Source organism: Cylas formicarius, unplaced genomic scaffold (assembly GCF_029955315.1).
Source record: "Cylas formicarius isolate icCylForm1 unplaced genomic scaffold, icCylForm1.1 PGA_scaffold_8__14_contigs__length_24414737, whole genome shotgun sequence".
In the NCBI taxonomy this organism is placed as follows: domain Eukaryota; kingdom Metazoa; phylum Arthropoda; class Insecta; order Coleoptera; family Brentidae; genus Cylas; species Cylas formicarius.
Window position 1 is genome coordinate 22,424,262 of NW_026844361.1, and position 13,407 is coordinate 22,437,668.

The 13,407-nt window shown below is 37.0% G+C and overlaps 4 protein-coding genes across 5 annotated transcripts; 2 read left to right on the forward strand and 2 right to left on the reverse strand.

Moving 5' to 3' along the window:
* The first annotated feature begins 3,921 nt into the window (after positions 1-3,921).
* LOC132706724 (RCC1-like G exchanging factor-like protein) lies at positions 3,922-5,474 on the forward strand. Its single transcript, XM_060678212.1, has 4 exons — positions 3,922-4,063; positions 4,120-4,839; positions 4,914-5,075; positions 5,134-5,474. Exons 1-4 carry the CDS (start codon positions 3,952-3,954, stop codon positions 5,469-5,471), a joined length of 1,332 nt encoding a protein of 443 aa, XP_060534195.1. The 5' UTR covers positions 3,922-3,951; the 3' UTR covers positions 5,472-5,474.
* Positions 5,475-5,903: 429 nt separating this feature from the next.
* Positions 5,904-7,507, forward strand: LOC132706722 (tRNA (guanine(37)-N1)-methyltransferase). Of its 2 annotated transcripts, XM_060678211.1 has the most exons (3): positions 5,904-5,980; positions 6,057-6,536; positions 6,588-7,507. In XM_060678211.1, the coding sequence occupies exons 1-3, from the start codon at positions 5,941-5,943 to the stop codon at positions 7,505-7,507; spliced, it is 1,440 nt and encodes a 479-aa protein (XP_060534194.1). In that variant the 5' UTR covers positions 5,904-5,940. The 2 variants fall into 2 exon arrangements, with proteins under 2 accessions (XP_060534194.1, XP_060534193.1); XM_060678210.1 differs by lacking the exon at positions 5,904-5,980 and having other exon boundaries at positions 5,987-6,536.
* A 784-nt stretch (positions 7,508-8,291) lies between these two features.
* Positions 8,292-12,498, reverse strand: LOC132706725 (protein pygopus-like). Its single transcript, XM_060678213.1, has 3 exons — positions 11,766-12,498; positions 11,063-11,232; positions 8,292-9,020 (listed from the first exon to the last, which is right to left on the reverse strand). Exons 1-3 carry the CDS (start codon positions 12,496-12,498, stop codon positions 8,841-8,843), a joined length of 1,083 nt encoding a protein of 360 aa, XP_060534196.1. The 3' UTR covers positions 8,292-8,840.
* Positions 12,499-12,510: 12 nt separating this feature from the next.
* LOC132706728 (uncharacterized) lies at positions 12,511-13,407 on the reverse strand. Its single transcript, XM_060678218.1, has 2 exons — positions 13,082-13,407; positions 12,511-13,025 (listed from the first exon to the last, which is right to left on the reverse strand). Exons 1-2 carry the CDS (start codon positions 13,176-13,178, stop codon positions 12,511-12,513), a joined length of 612 nt encoding a protein of 203 aa, XP_060534201.1. The 5' UTR covers positions 13,179-13,407.

Here is a 13,407-nt window from a genome sequence, read left to right on the forward strand (position 1 = left end):
CTATCTAAAATAATAGCTGAAATTGAAAATTTGAAGTAGGCTTGCGAGACAAATTTCGACATTAACTCTCTAATTTTCTAGTAGAGTTAATCATGAAAAGAGCTCTCGTGCAGCATAGAAACATTCACATACTTGCGAAAAGCGTCATCAGGTTTAGAGCGCCCCCCTGGTAGTTTTGTCTTATCGCGGAGAACGGTCCCCTTTTCAAATAGAGATTAGTACAGATTAAATCGAAATAAACGGGGTGCATAGAAATTACTTTCCTAATGTAAGAATGGGTGATCGACAACTGACGCGTTAGCCTTTTCGTGTGTCGTTAAGTTCGCCATACACCGAACGCTATTCCGCAGAAAAAAAATGCGGTTCTCTCGGAAGACAATGGTGTTTCACACGGGGCGAACTTTTAGTTCATATTAATTTTGACAAATGGATTTTCATCAAGTAAAAACCACCTCAGTTCAATATGAGTTACTGTTCCAGACTTCAAAGAAATGCTTGTCTGTTTTTACTTGCCATGATACGAGAATAGAAAAAAACGATCCGCCACTGCCAGTAATTGCTACTGATGGTCCACAAAGGAAGGAGAAATTTTTGACATTTTCTTCTGGAGGTGTTCATGCTTTTAAAAAATACTGTATCGCAGCTTATCAAATAACCTGCTATTTTTGGCGGCTGCTTAGTTCTGGCTGGTTGAAAATTTTTAACCTTGGCGACTGCAAGGTTAATTGATATTTACGTTTTCTTTCGTGATTATTTAATGCACTTTGTAGATATTTACACCAATTTTTTTGTAATTGGTTGCAGTTATTCAAATTTATGACATAATAATACTCAAAATAGAAAAAGAAGTGCTTTCTAGGTATACAGTGTTTAACAAGTACGTGAATCATCTAAATTTAGTCCATAATATTGAAATCTGAATTAATTCACGCTCGAACATAATTTTGTAATTATTTTTAAGAGTGGCACTTCTAAAATTTTACTAAAGTCGGCCTCTTTTTTCCTACTTATCTGCGATCAACGTATTTAAAAAAAAAAATACTGCCGAAAAGAAATCCCATTAGCACTGCGCGCCACTTATTTTATCATAGTAATTTTGTTATAGCTTCATAACCGGAAAAATTATTTTACTTTTAGTAAGCGTTTAATTCTAATTTTTTTGGCTTTTTTAATTTTGGCTTAAAGTATTTTTCGGTAAAAATTATATTTTCTTTTTGTAAAATTCAAGTCATTTCTATCAGTGTATTTTTAGTAAAAACGTCGAAACTAGGAAACAGTTTTCATAGTTTTTTCCTTCCTTTTTTATATTTTCCACCTACTTAGTTGAAAATTTCAACGTCTGAGTCAGCAAGCATCCCAAAAACAAATTTATTACTACATTATTATATTTTTATAACAGGTAGGGCAGGGGCGGGATTGACATATCCATCTTGGCCCCGATGAAAAAAAAATATTTCAATATTTTTTATTATAATCTATAAATATACCATAATGTTTTTAATAAAAGATAGGATTACAGATGGGAGTAATTAAAAATAACATCAACGGAAATTTTGATGGCACAAAATTCTTCCTCTTTAATATAATACCCGCAATACATCCCAATTATTATTCACAACAATTTCTAACGACATAATTAAGGCGAGATTTAAATAAAATTAAAATTATAAATAATTTTATTCTCACCCGGACGCTCATTCATATTCAGATCTTTAATGCGATTATCAAACGTTTGCTTCGTTACTGCCGTTTTTATTCTTCGCGGGTGTTTTAAGGAGAGCCTTAATTAAAAAATTTCAAAAGCGAAACAAAAGAAACGCGGCCTCATCAGTATTTCTATTTATGCTAATGAGCTGCGGGATTTTGTGAAACGGGCCCGATGATAAATTTTTAAGTGAAATATAAAGTCCCGGCGGCTCCGCTTCTTTGCGGATTTGAATGTTTTACACCATTAATTGGACCGAGTGAAAAAATAAACAGGGTTGCGAATTTTCTATACCGAGTAATATCCTTAACTGGTCAGAGACGGCACAGAATAGGCAAACATCCATGTGAATAATTCTCAGAGTTCCATTAAAAAGGCCTTTTCAACGTATTTGCCAGTTCTATAATTAATGGTTAAACTTTCAAGAAAATTGAAATTGCTTTTGAAACTTGTTTATGTATTCTGTGGCATCGGCCCGTTTCCTGCTTACCCTTACACATACGGTGCCTGTAACGCAACTCACACGTCCCAATTTTTTAAGAAATCAAGTACCAGCTGAGATAGTTGAAACAAGACAGAACGTTGGGTACATATTGGGTATTCATTGACCAGAATGTGATGGACACAGAAAACCGAAAAACTAACCAGTTTTAAAAACAAGATACCCATTTTATTAATTGTTATTTTGTTTTACATTGTGTATTTTTATGTGTGTACGTGTTTAGTTTGTGTCAAATTCAGCAAAATTAAGCAAAACTTTAAAACAAAAGTGAATTGAAAGTGAGGTTATTGTGTGTAACAAAATGCCAAAAGGGTTTTTTTTAAATTTCTCCATGACTCTAATAAACTGAATTCAATATTTCTCAATAAAGAGTATAAAACCTAAAACTGCTGCTTCCATGTCACTAAAATGGGTTGTAATAAATATATGCCATCATTAAAATCTTAGAGAATATGTATATATATTGGATCTAGTACAATACTAAAATTGGTAACTGGTAAATGTCACCCGTTTAATGGCTTGTGTTATGCGTACTTGCAAACCCATTTTGTTGATAGATTTTCTTGCCATCCGAAAGCAAATGTATGAAAATATTCATAAGGTTCCGCATATAACTTGACTTCTAGTGAAAATTGTATGACGCGATCTTGAATTTATGCTCCCACCCCAGAATAAATACCCGAAGAGGCGAGCCTCGAATAACAAAGAGCCTAACTGTTTTCTTGCTTTTATTTACATTTATTATGCGTTATGATTTTATACTGCCCGAAACGTTACGTGCAAAAATTTTAAACGGCGAACAAAGATCCACTGTAATCCGGCAATGATCTTTGGCTGCCTCTAAATGACGCCCATTATGACACAGATGACAGGTAAGAAATTATTCGCGTGTGTGTATGTGCCTTTTCAAACTGCAATGCCATCGCGGGCCAATACACCAAAATATTAAGACGCATGTTCCTCACTGAAAAACGATTTATTTATTAGTTATAATTTCACATTTTTTTATCGAAGTTTTGATTAGTTAGTATCCATTAGTTTTTGCGAAATATCAGCCCATAATATCATCTAAAGTCCATGTCTTGTAAGCAAGTAATAATACAATGGTTGGGCAATGACCAAATGGAAAAGTCAGAATGTGTGCCAATAATTATTTGGGTCTTTTGGGCGTTGGCCCAATTGATCAACAAAATAACTTTGAACCAGGCAAAGTGGGCTGTGACGAAAAAATCCTTGTTGGAGTCGAAAATGGGCGAATTATCCTAGCAGCTTTGCCTAACATATATTGTCAAACATATATATTTTTTATATATTATGAAATGAGAGAAAATATTTTTCATGAATTGTACCCTAGACGCAAATTCGCGAGGGAACCATTGCACATGGCGGACGTGCTCCTGCCTCGTTCCATAAAATGTAGAAATCGATCGAAATGAGTGTCGTTCGATGTAAAATACTGTTTTGTATATTCGTTATCTGAAGTGGTAGAGGGATGCGAATGTATATGGACACGGACACGGTTTCCGGATGTCTTATATTCACCCTGGTAACCAGACCAGGTGGGATCGCATTCATTGCATGTCCGTTCCCCTTGGAGGGTGATGGATTCGTCCAGTCCTTTTTATTACGGCACCTTACCAGGTTAAAAGAAAATTTGCCATTAACCCAGAATATGGCCGAATTATCCTAGCAGTCTTGACCAATAAAAGTAAAAGAAGAAGAAGACGGACCTAGACACAAAAAAATGAACCCGATTCAAAAAATACAACAAAATATAATTAAAAATGGTGCGAAATATCTAAGCACCAAGAAAATAAAATACCCTACCGATCCGGATTACGTGAATCAGCTGCCCGGTAGGTATTTTGATCTTATTGATATCCTAAAGTATGACTTGCAGTCATTTGATTAGTTTTCCAGTATGGCGTGAGTAAGGAGGCCTACAGACGCGTATTTGCATGGGGAAATGCACAAACGGGAGCCCTAGGAATCAAAGGTTTAATTGATAAAGATGTTATTGCTGCGTGGTATCCAAAACGATTCACATTCGCGGAGCTGTTTGAAGTAACTACTGCGGCTACCGGATTTGGTTTTACAGCGTACGCCGTTAACAGTGAAACGGATGTGAAACTGCATGGATCAGGTCTTAATACAGATGGTCAGCTCGGATACCATGAGGTACAGAAAGATAAACCTCTGGGTATACTTTTTTACACCCAGCCTATTTACTTACCATTTAGTAATCCTGAACAGAGTAAAGTTATAAAATTAGCTGCTGGTAGAGCGCATCTGTTAGTATTAACCGATGAAGGATTGTTTACATTGGGTAACAATGCCTATGGACAGTGTGGTAGACAAGTAGTAGATGATGAGGACTATTCTAAGAATCATTACATCACTAAAATCGAAAATATTGATGGGAAATGTATTGTTGATATTGAATGTGGACAAGATCACAGCCTGGCAATTACCGAAGATGGGTCAGTGTACTCCTGTGGATGGGGTGCAGATGGACAAACTGGCTTAGGACATTTTCAGAACACTTCTGAATTTACAAAAGTTGATGGAGACATTAGTAAGGAGAAAATTGTTAAAATCTCTTGTAAATCTGATTTCGTTTTGGCCTTAAATGGTGAGTAGTGAAATTTAAAAATTTTATTACGGGTTGTGTGCTATAGATTATATCAAAATCTATATTGTTTTTAGATAGAGGTGAAGCTTTTGGTTGGGGAAACATAGAATATGGTCAGTTAACGCTTCCCAATGAACAACAACAATTATGCAATCCCACCTTTGTCAATAAACTAGTGAAAGCTGGCAAAATTGTAAGTGTTGCCTCTGGAGGATCATTTTGCCTTGCCGTCAACGGTATATAATAAATGTGAAAAAATAATATGAAAAAAATAAATGACTCGCTCCTTTTCAGAATGTGGCGAAGTTTTTACATGGGGCTATGGTCTTTTGGGTGTCGGCCCAATTGTTCAACAATCGAGGGAACCCTTAAAAATACCTGAAGTATTATTTGGGAGAAATGACTTTCAACCAAAGAGCTTGGTTACCAAAGTGGTTTGCGGACTGAATTATGCAATGGCTGTAACAAATTCCGGCGATCTGTACTCATGGGGTAGGAACAGGAGCTGCTGCTTGGGATTAGGACACGAAAAAGATCAGTATTTCCCACTGAAAGTATCCCTAAGCGGACATGTTGATGATGTATTTTGCGCATTGGACCATACCATAGCAATTTGTAAACCCTTTATTTAGTAAAAATGGTCACTTTTTTAAATAATAAAAAAACCACCAATTAGGTATTGTGCGATTATTAAAATTAATTAAAATTGATTCGCTTCAGGCATGCCTTCAAATTTTACCCTAACTTGCAATTTGCGCCAATTGCTTTTTGAGCAGCGATCTCCACACACTACACTTCAGACGATGCTATATTTTAACAAACTACAGCTAAATTGAAATCGGTCGAATCGACGTACTGTCAGCGGCCGTGTTGGACGTTGAACGACAGTTGTCGTTGCTTAAAAAAATTCTGTCATATCAGCATAGACAGAGCCTTTATATATTTAGTACCCATAGTGTTTGGGATTATAAATGTTAATACAGATTTGGATAAATTTGTGCAGATTAAATCTATTTCGGTGGTCGACTAATTTTTAATACCCGCCATTGATCATGGAAAAAAGCTAAGAACGCAAAGTTGTAACCGGTCCCAAGAAATACAATGAAGAAGAGTCCTTTTATAACCTCATTTGGACGACGAAGTGAGTTTTTCTTTAAATCTTTAAATTTGACGAATGTGTATGATATCAATTAGATCTATTTGCTCTCGGATTGCAGTTTCCAACCATTTATCTCGCGCTATAATTAAAGGCATGCCTTCTATTTTAAAACCACCTGTCGAAGTGGCGGGCCTTAAGGAATTGGATAAGCAGAAGTTTGAAAAGAGGATTGAAGTGCCCGTGCTTAATGTTAGGAATTTGAAAGTGTCCTCCGTATTGCCGCACGTAAAAAAGCACCTCTTAAAGCTCGAAAAATTCAAACCGGTTAAAGATTCTTTGGTATTTCTGAATCCAGAGTTGGTTAACCAGTGGTCTGATATTCCTGAAGAAATCAGGCAGAATTTGGAGGGACATAACTTAAGTGAAAATCACTTAGAGCGTCGCGAAATCACGTTAACGTATGAAAACTATAGTGCTGAAACAGTGTTTCGAGCTGTCTTACCACAAGATAAAGAACAGACTTCTAGTTTCACTAAAGTGGGTCATATCGTCCACGTAAATTTAAGAGAGCATCTATTGCCCTACAAGAAAATCATAGGTCTGCTAATAATCTATTCTAATTTTATTTTCTAATTTTTTTTTATTTTAGGCCAAGTTTTAATTGATAAAATCTCAGGCTGTAAATCTGTTGTTAACAAAGTAAATGAAATAGATAGCACATACCGAAATTTTCAAATGGAAGTTCTGATAGGTGAACCAAATATGTTGACGGTTGTTAAAGAAAATGGCTGCAACTTTGAGTTTGATTTCTCGAAAGTATATTGGAACTCTCGGCTATCTACTGAACATGAAAGAATAGTTAAAATGCTAAGTCCAGGTGATATTGTTTTCGATTTATTTGCCGGGGTAGGGCCTTTTGCAATACCTGCCGCTAAAAATAAGTGTACCGTTTATGCAAATGATTTGAATCCCCACTCCTTCCAGTGGCTTATACACAATAAGATCAAAAATAAAATTGACGATAGCAATTTAAAAGCTTTCAATATGGATGGTAGGGATTTTATCAGGTCAGTTTTCAAGGAAAATTTGTCAAAATACGTAGAACATAACAATTTTGTTATAATGAATTTGCCCGCATTAGCAGTGGAATTTTTAGATGTTTTTGTGGGGTTATTTGATCAAAAGGAGCTGCCACCCAATTTCAAGGCGATTAAAGTTTTTGTTTACTGCTTTGCCAAGGGTGAAAATCCTCTAAAAATAGCCCGAGACTTGGTAGAGAGAAATTTAAGTGGACATGAGGTGTCGCAAATAATCTTGGATATTTTTAAAGTGAGGTCCGTAAGTTCCATGAAAGAAATGGTGCGACTGACGCTACAATTGACGCGGGATATCTTGGTTGGAAACTGCGTCAGAAAAAGGCAAAAAGAAATGGACCAACGCAACTCTGATTCCAAAAAAATTCACTTGGACCTATGTGTTTTAGACCAAAATGGGCAAAAACAAGAAGAAAATCAACAGCGCGTTCAAAGTTGCCGGAGCAAAGGGCTTGAAACTGAAGGCGAAAGCTAAAAAAGTTAAAACCGATCTTAAAAATGTAGGTTTCTTTAAATTTAAATATTATTAAGACGTAATTTAATAATTTTTCTTCAAGATAAAAGTTAAAACAAAGGAGAACGTGGAGAATGTAGATAAAGTTTTAAGAGAGTTAAGCGGTACTTTAAGGTCAGCTACAGAAGCGCGTCAAGTAGCAGGAAGGAAAGCCACAAGTAAATTACCGAGCGCTGTTGGAGATCCAAAGAAAACCCAAGAAACTAACAGAGAAACAGTTCAAAAACTGAACGAGATGCAACTGTAAATAACTATAGGCTAATAGATGTTTTGAGACTAAATTAGATGGTTTTTATTTGCATTATAAGTTGCGAGTGAGTTTTCATTAGCACACAATTTTTTTAAATTTGATTTACTGCTTTAACCTCCAACCTATAGATCCTGAGATTTTTTCTAATGTGCAAAAACAACCTGCTTACAGGCATTATTATGTTTCATTCTTCATGATTTTGCTTAGATCTTTTTTATCTTGCTCTTGGTTATTCCTAGAATCAAAAATTTTAAAGTATTTTATATTCGGGGTTTTTCAAAGTTCTATGAGAATTTGTAAAAAAAAATTCTAGCGATAATTTGTATTTGGAATATGAAGATCATTAAATAATGACCTGAAATCTTGTTCGATCGCGTTTCGACCATACCTCGTTTGCCATCTTCAGGTATCTCTTCAATGCGAGGTCAACGTTAGGGGTCGTGGACAACTACTTGCAACGCAAATTAAATCGAATAGTTTATTTTCTGACTTACATACGATCAATTAATATTAGCACAAATACGAACGTCCAAAATTACCTACTAGTAGTTGGATATATTTACTTAATATGTACAAATCCTGACAACAGATGACACATTAAATATATGTACACTTAACATCTAAAATATCTAGTTTTATAAAATGCAAAGAATATATGTACTGTGGTGCAATTGTCATTTATAATGCCACTAAACTGTGAAACAGTACAAACATTTCTTTCTCTGGTGACTTGCCGACCAAGAATAAATTAGAAATAGAACAATTTGGCACGCGATAAAAGTTGCAAACGTGAGAAAAATATATCAAGTCTACCTGTACTGGTTTATTCTTAATTTACCGACACATTTAGCCGGATTGAAATATCCACCCATTCTCTAACCACTTTAGGATTTAGCCATTTTAGAAATGTATAAATCAGAATTTAGCGGCTTCGCGTCGGTCGCGATCGATGTTCGTAGTCGTTTCGAAATAAAATTCGAAGTTTTACATTTCTAAACCGACCAAATTATTTATATCCTATACGCTGCGAACGAATATAGGATACTAAGGCTTAAACTTAACCAACGGTATGTTTTTAGTCGAGAGACACTTGTCGCACACCCATTCCGCGTACACCTCCGCAGTCAGCAATTGATACGCGGTCTCCGTTAGGCCCGTACAGCCCCGGTGAAACCAAAAGTTGCAACCGCTCTCGCACAAGATCGCCTGATCGTTGTCGTGAACCTAAAGGAAGAAATGTGAGCGAAGGTTAAAAAAAAAACCTTAACCCAACTTTAGCAAATTCTTTCTTTTTTCCCGGATAAAATCCTGGTTGGCCTGGTAATTCGTCTAAAAGAGACAATGCTACGGATGTCTAGTTTGGATTACATCTAATAAGTGTACAGATGACCGCTTGCCTTCGGATCAATATGTTTTGACAAGAAAATCGTGAATTTTGTTGCAATTGTCTAAAATCTGAGACGCAGTGCCTAACACCAAGAGAAAGTGAGTCGCATACAGTGGATGTAGGAAAGCGCTCTTGATACGTACGGTAGCGATTGCGAACGTAGTTGAACGTGAAGTGCTTTTTATTATAAAAAGAACTTCGCGATTCGCGTGCTCCTGCGGCCCACTACGGAACTTTCGCAAAATCGATGTAATTTAATTGTGCATGCACCCTGTATAAAATGTCCTTCACATCTCGTCGCACTTCAAAGTTACAGCAAACATCGGTAAATATCAAAATTTGCACAAATAATAGCATTGTCGAAGATATTTTTTCAAATATCTCGCGCCCCGTATAATTGACGAAACCTGAAACTCTCACGACACGGTTTAAATAAAACTCTCCAACCTTTAATCATTTATCGCCAATAATTTACCCACAAAAACGGAAATTTTTAGGATATTTTAGATTTTTTGCCCATAAACGGCACACCCTGTACATGATACAATCATTGTGATAATATTCCCAGTAAATTCTTCCTCTTCCGGTTTTCCGTATATTGTCTTTGATGCTTGTGTAGGGTTTTTTAGGTTTCGCCATTTCCTATCCAATATTTCTTCCGTTTATTAAAAAAACATTCTGCAAATAAAAATTAAAATTGCACATCTATTTAATGTGAGTGTAATTTGGCAAAGATTGTAAATACTAATAATAATAAATAAAATATATTTATTATGCTGCAAATTCATACTCACCATCACTGTCTACATCTTGATCAAATTCAGCACTTTAACCAAACTCTGCCGTTACAGATCGCTTCGTTACCGCTACCTAGTACTAAATAAATCCGCTACCAAAAATGGCGTCCGCTACGTATCAAGAGCGCTGAGGCGACCACTGAATATATATAGCTACTAGAATAAGAGGCCTAACCTATATTGATAAGATTTTCGTAACAAACATACGACAACGATGAGGGTGAAAAATCAATATGTGTGCGATTTCAGGCATCATAGCCTTCAACCATATAGCTATTAGACAATATAGTGGCCCTACGGTCAAAATCGATGCGCTGCAGGCGGCATTGATATTTTACTCGAGGAGGTAATTTTTTTCCGCGCATGCTTCTATATTTCACCCACTTTCACCATTTTCTTTCTAAACAACAATTTAACTCGTTTTTCCAAAACATTTTAACCAGATCTAGGCATATTTTGAGAAAACGTCGTAAAAATGCCGCATCCAAACTTATTGACGATGTGTCACCGGCCATGTTCGTTGTTGAACGCCTCAAGGTCATTGGTAGAAAAAATAAAATTTTAAATCTCGCGCATGCGCATGTTAAATGGACCCTTTCAATGTTTGCTTTATAATTTCCTGTTTTATCGGCATACGCGGGGACTTGGCATTCAACACGACAGCTGTTTACAATTGTCACATTGGCTGTGGTATTTTTTTGGCGATTTTTCCGTCAAAATGTATCAAGATATAATTAAATTTTAGAGAAGAACGGGTTATGTGTAGAAATCATTGTTTAAAAAAAAACTCGAGAAGTGCACGCAGTGTGTGAAGTTTAAACAGATGTGCGGAAGGACATTCTTACGGCGCTTGCGGCTATATCGTTAGGAGCTATGGTGGTGGTTCAACCTAACTTATCGTTTTTCTCTCCTTTGTAATAAAGTTGTTAAAATGATTAGCTAATGCTTTTAATAACAATGTTGCATATGGTAAAGTGGAATTAAATTGTGCAATTTGGGACGTTTTCCCGCGATGTTTATGGATTGGTGACGAGTTACCAGGCAACACTATATACCCTTCAGACAAATTGGTTCTTGCTTACCTCCTTGTGGCACACACCGCATGGGTAAATGGGTGGCGCGTTCGGATTTTGTGAGTTGAAAACCATGGGTTGATTGGCGGGGTAGACTTTACCGGCGCTGACCGGCATTGGTTTCGAGTACATGTTGTTCATGGGAGACATCATGAAGCTGTTATTGTTCATTCCCGGACCTTGAAACACGATATTTGCAATGTTAGATATAGGCGAAGGAAGGTGAGTAATCAGTTTGGAAGTCACCGCGTTACTGAACAATGTGAAACAACAAAGTGAAGGGAACCGGGTTTTAAAAACTATTTAATTTAAGTAAATTTTCCATTGAAAAAATACAATTATTGTATACTATTTTATCATAATTCAAATATTTAGTGAGATAGGAATCTTTGAAAACAACGCGACTATGTCGAATAAGCCAACTAATTACAGTCAGACGGGCCCGTTTAATTGTGCACTTGAAGTTATCAAAAAGTAGGAAAACAATAATTAATTCTATACATTGAAAACACATTAGTAGTCGCATGCCGCTTGGAATATAATTTGAGTTAATTTCTCTTAAAAGTTCAAGAAACCCATTGACATATTTTATTTTTGATTTTTCAATTAATTTAAAAAAAAAATAGGGCATCCAAATTTAAGTAATTAATATGAAATTGCATTCCCAAGCAGATTTTTATTTAAAACGCATGTTGTAAAAAATCCAACTTACCGATAGGTCCGTTTGGAGCTCCCATTGGTCCCATGCCGCCATTGGGTCCTCCATGAGGTCCGCCAGGTCCATGACTCATTGGAGAACCGCCCATGGGCCCATTCATTTGATTATTAGGACCGCCACCATTCATGGGACCTCCTACTCCCATGGGCCCCCCCATGGGACCACAACCTCCCGGTCCCATTGGTCCTTGCATAGGCCCCATACCACCGAGGGGACTATGCATTGGTGGGCCAGTCATCCCAGGATGCATGGGTCCGCCGGGACCTGGCCCATTGGGACTGTTCATCATGTGAGGTCCTCCGTGGGGTCCAGGTCCCATGTGTGCCATTCTCGGGCCATTAGCCATCATGGGATTGTTCATTGCATTCGGACTGTGCATCATCGGAGATCCCATTGGACCCATGCCTGGTCCCATGGGGGGTCTGCCCATGCCCATATTACAACCCATGTTGGGTGGCATGCCCATATTAGGGCCCATTGGGATCTGGGGGCCTCGGGTCATTGTCATGGTATTTACATTACTGGGGCAATCATCAAATGGATTGGATGCCACTATGGTGTCACCATAACCAGTGAGGGGGGGTGGAAGTAAGTCTTGAACATTAGGTGGGGTCTGTATGGGCGGGGCTTGAGAGTTTTTGCGCCTCTTTTTTGGATTCGTTGGTGGCCCTGTCAAATCGGGGCCTAAATTGGGAACATTTAACCTGAATGGAGGCATATGGGACATCTTAGTACACACTCAATTGGAATGGTATGACTTAAATTCACGCTCAATTTGCACTAATTGACCCCCTTTTGTTTGTTTATACCTAAATACCTGGCCTTTACTTCTAGTTGACCAGTGTTTGACCTCTTTCTGACTTAAAATATCGTCAGGATTGACTGCGAGTTGTCTAAGTACGTCGTTTGATACCTTTTCTGAATTGTAAGGTTTAAGACTAACCTGTCGCTTTATCACTTTACGGTCACATACACTAACATTTTTAGAGAGTTTTTTAATTTTCAAAAATGATTCAGAACTAGTAAATAACCTAATACCAGAATTTTTACTTTGCTTCCTAGGAAATACTACCTCTGAAGTATCAACCAACAAACTCTCCAAGTAGTCATCTAAACTGCGAGCGAGTCTTTTTGCTACAAAACCTCTAAACTCAGGGGTCACTCGAAAAAAATTGTATTGTTCATCCTCGTCCTTGTTTTTCCGTAATGAAGGCAACTGTTCTCGAATGTTAACTGTTATCACAGAGGAGTCACCTACGAATAGAAGGAGCTGAAGTATTCTTAAGACTCCTGCTATATTATTGACTTACTGCTTTTATCTTTAAACATACAATCATTGATGAACTGGGGATCGGTCGCTTCTCTGAGAAGTTCTAAGTTTTCCTCATCCGATGTATCTGAGCTCATTTTTTCAGTGATTTATTCGAAAAAAATATTTCCTATCCATGGCTTCAACACATATCTGCCGTCCATGTTTCTAAATTAGATAAACACAGTACACCATAGTTAAATAAATTGTAAGTTGATCTAAATGATTGATATCCACAGAACGTTGTTTACTTTGGTTAAATAGCTCCATTTCTGAAAAGAAGATTTTTGTCTTCTTCTTAGCCAATGCTGCTGTGCCCACCAGGCA

Bases quoted from the DNA above. Each gene is read 5' to 3' on its own strand.
- LOC132706724 (XM_060678212.1), top strand. From the start codon at position 3,952: ATGAACCCGATTCAAAAAATACAACAAAATATAATTAAAAATGGTGCG. The intron at 4,064-4,119 runs GTAGGTATTTTG...TCATTTGATTAG, and splicing joins TTACGTGAATCAGCTGCCCG to TTTTCCAGTATGGCGTGAGT. The intron at 5,076-5,133 runs GTATATAATAAA...GCTCCTTTTCAG, and splicing joins ATTTTGCCTTGCCGTCAACG to AATGTGGCGAAGTTTTTACA.
- LOC132706722 (XM_060678210.1), top strand. From the start codon at position 6,014: ATGTGTATGATATCAATTAGATCTATTTGCTCTCGGATTGCAGTTTCC. The intron at 6,537-6,587 runs GTCTGCTAATAA...TTTTTATTTTAG, and splicing joins GCCCTACAAGAAAATCATAG to GCCAAGTTTTAATTGATAAA.
- LOC132706725 (XM_060678213.1), bottom strand. From the start codon at position 12,498: ATGTCCCATATGCCTCCATTCAGGTTAAATGTTCCCAATTTAGGCCCC. The intron at 11,233-11,765 runs GTAAGTTGGATT...TCGTGTTTCAAG, and splicing joins AGCTCCAAACGGACCTATCG to GTCCGGGAATGAACAATAAC. The intron at 9,021-11,062 runs GTAAGCAAGAAC...TTCTTCCTTTAG, and splicing joins GCGGTGTGTGCCACAAGGAG to GTTCACGACAACGATCAGGC.
- LOC132706728 (XM_060678218.1), bottom strand. From the start codon at position 13,178: ATGAGCTCAGATACATCGGATGAGGAAAACTTAGAACTTCTCAGAGAA. The intron at 13,026-13,081 runs GTAAGTCAATAA...TTCTATTCGTAG, and splicing joins TATGTTTAAAGATAAAAGCA to GTGACTCCTCTGTGATAACA.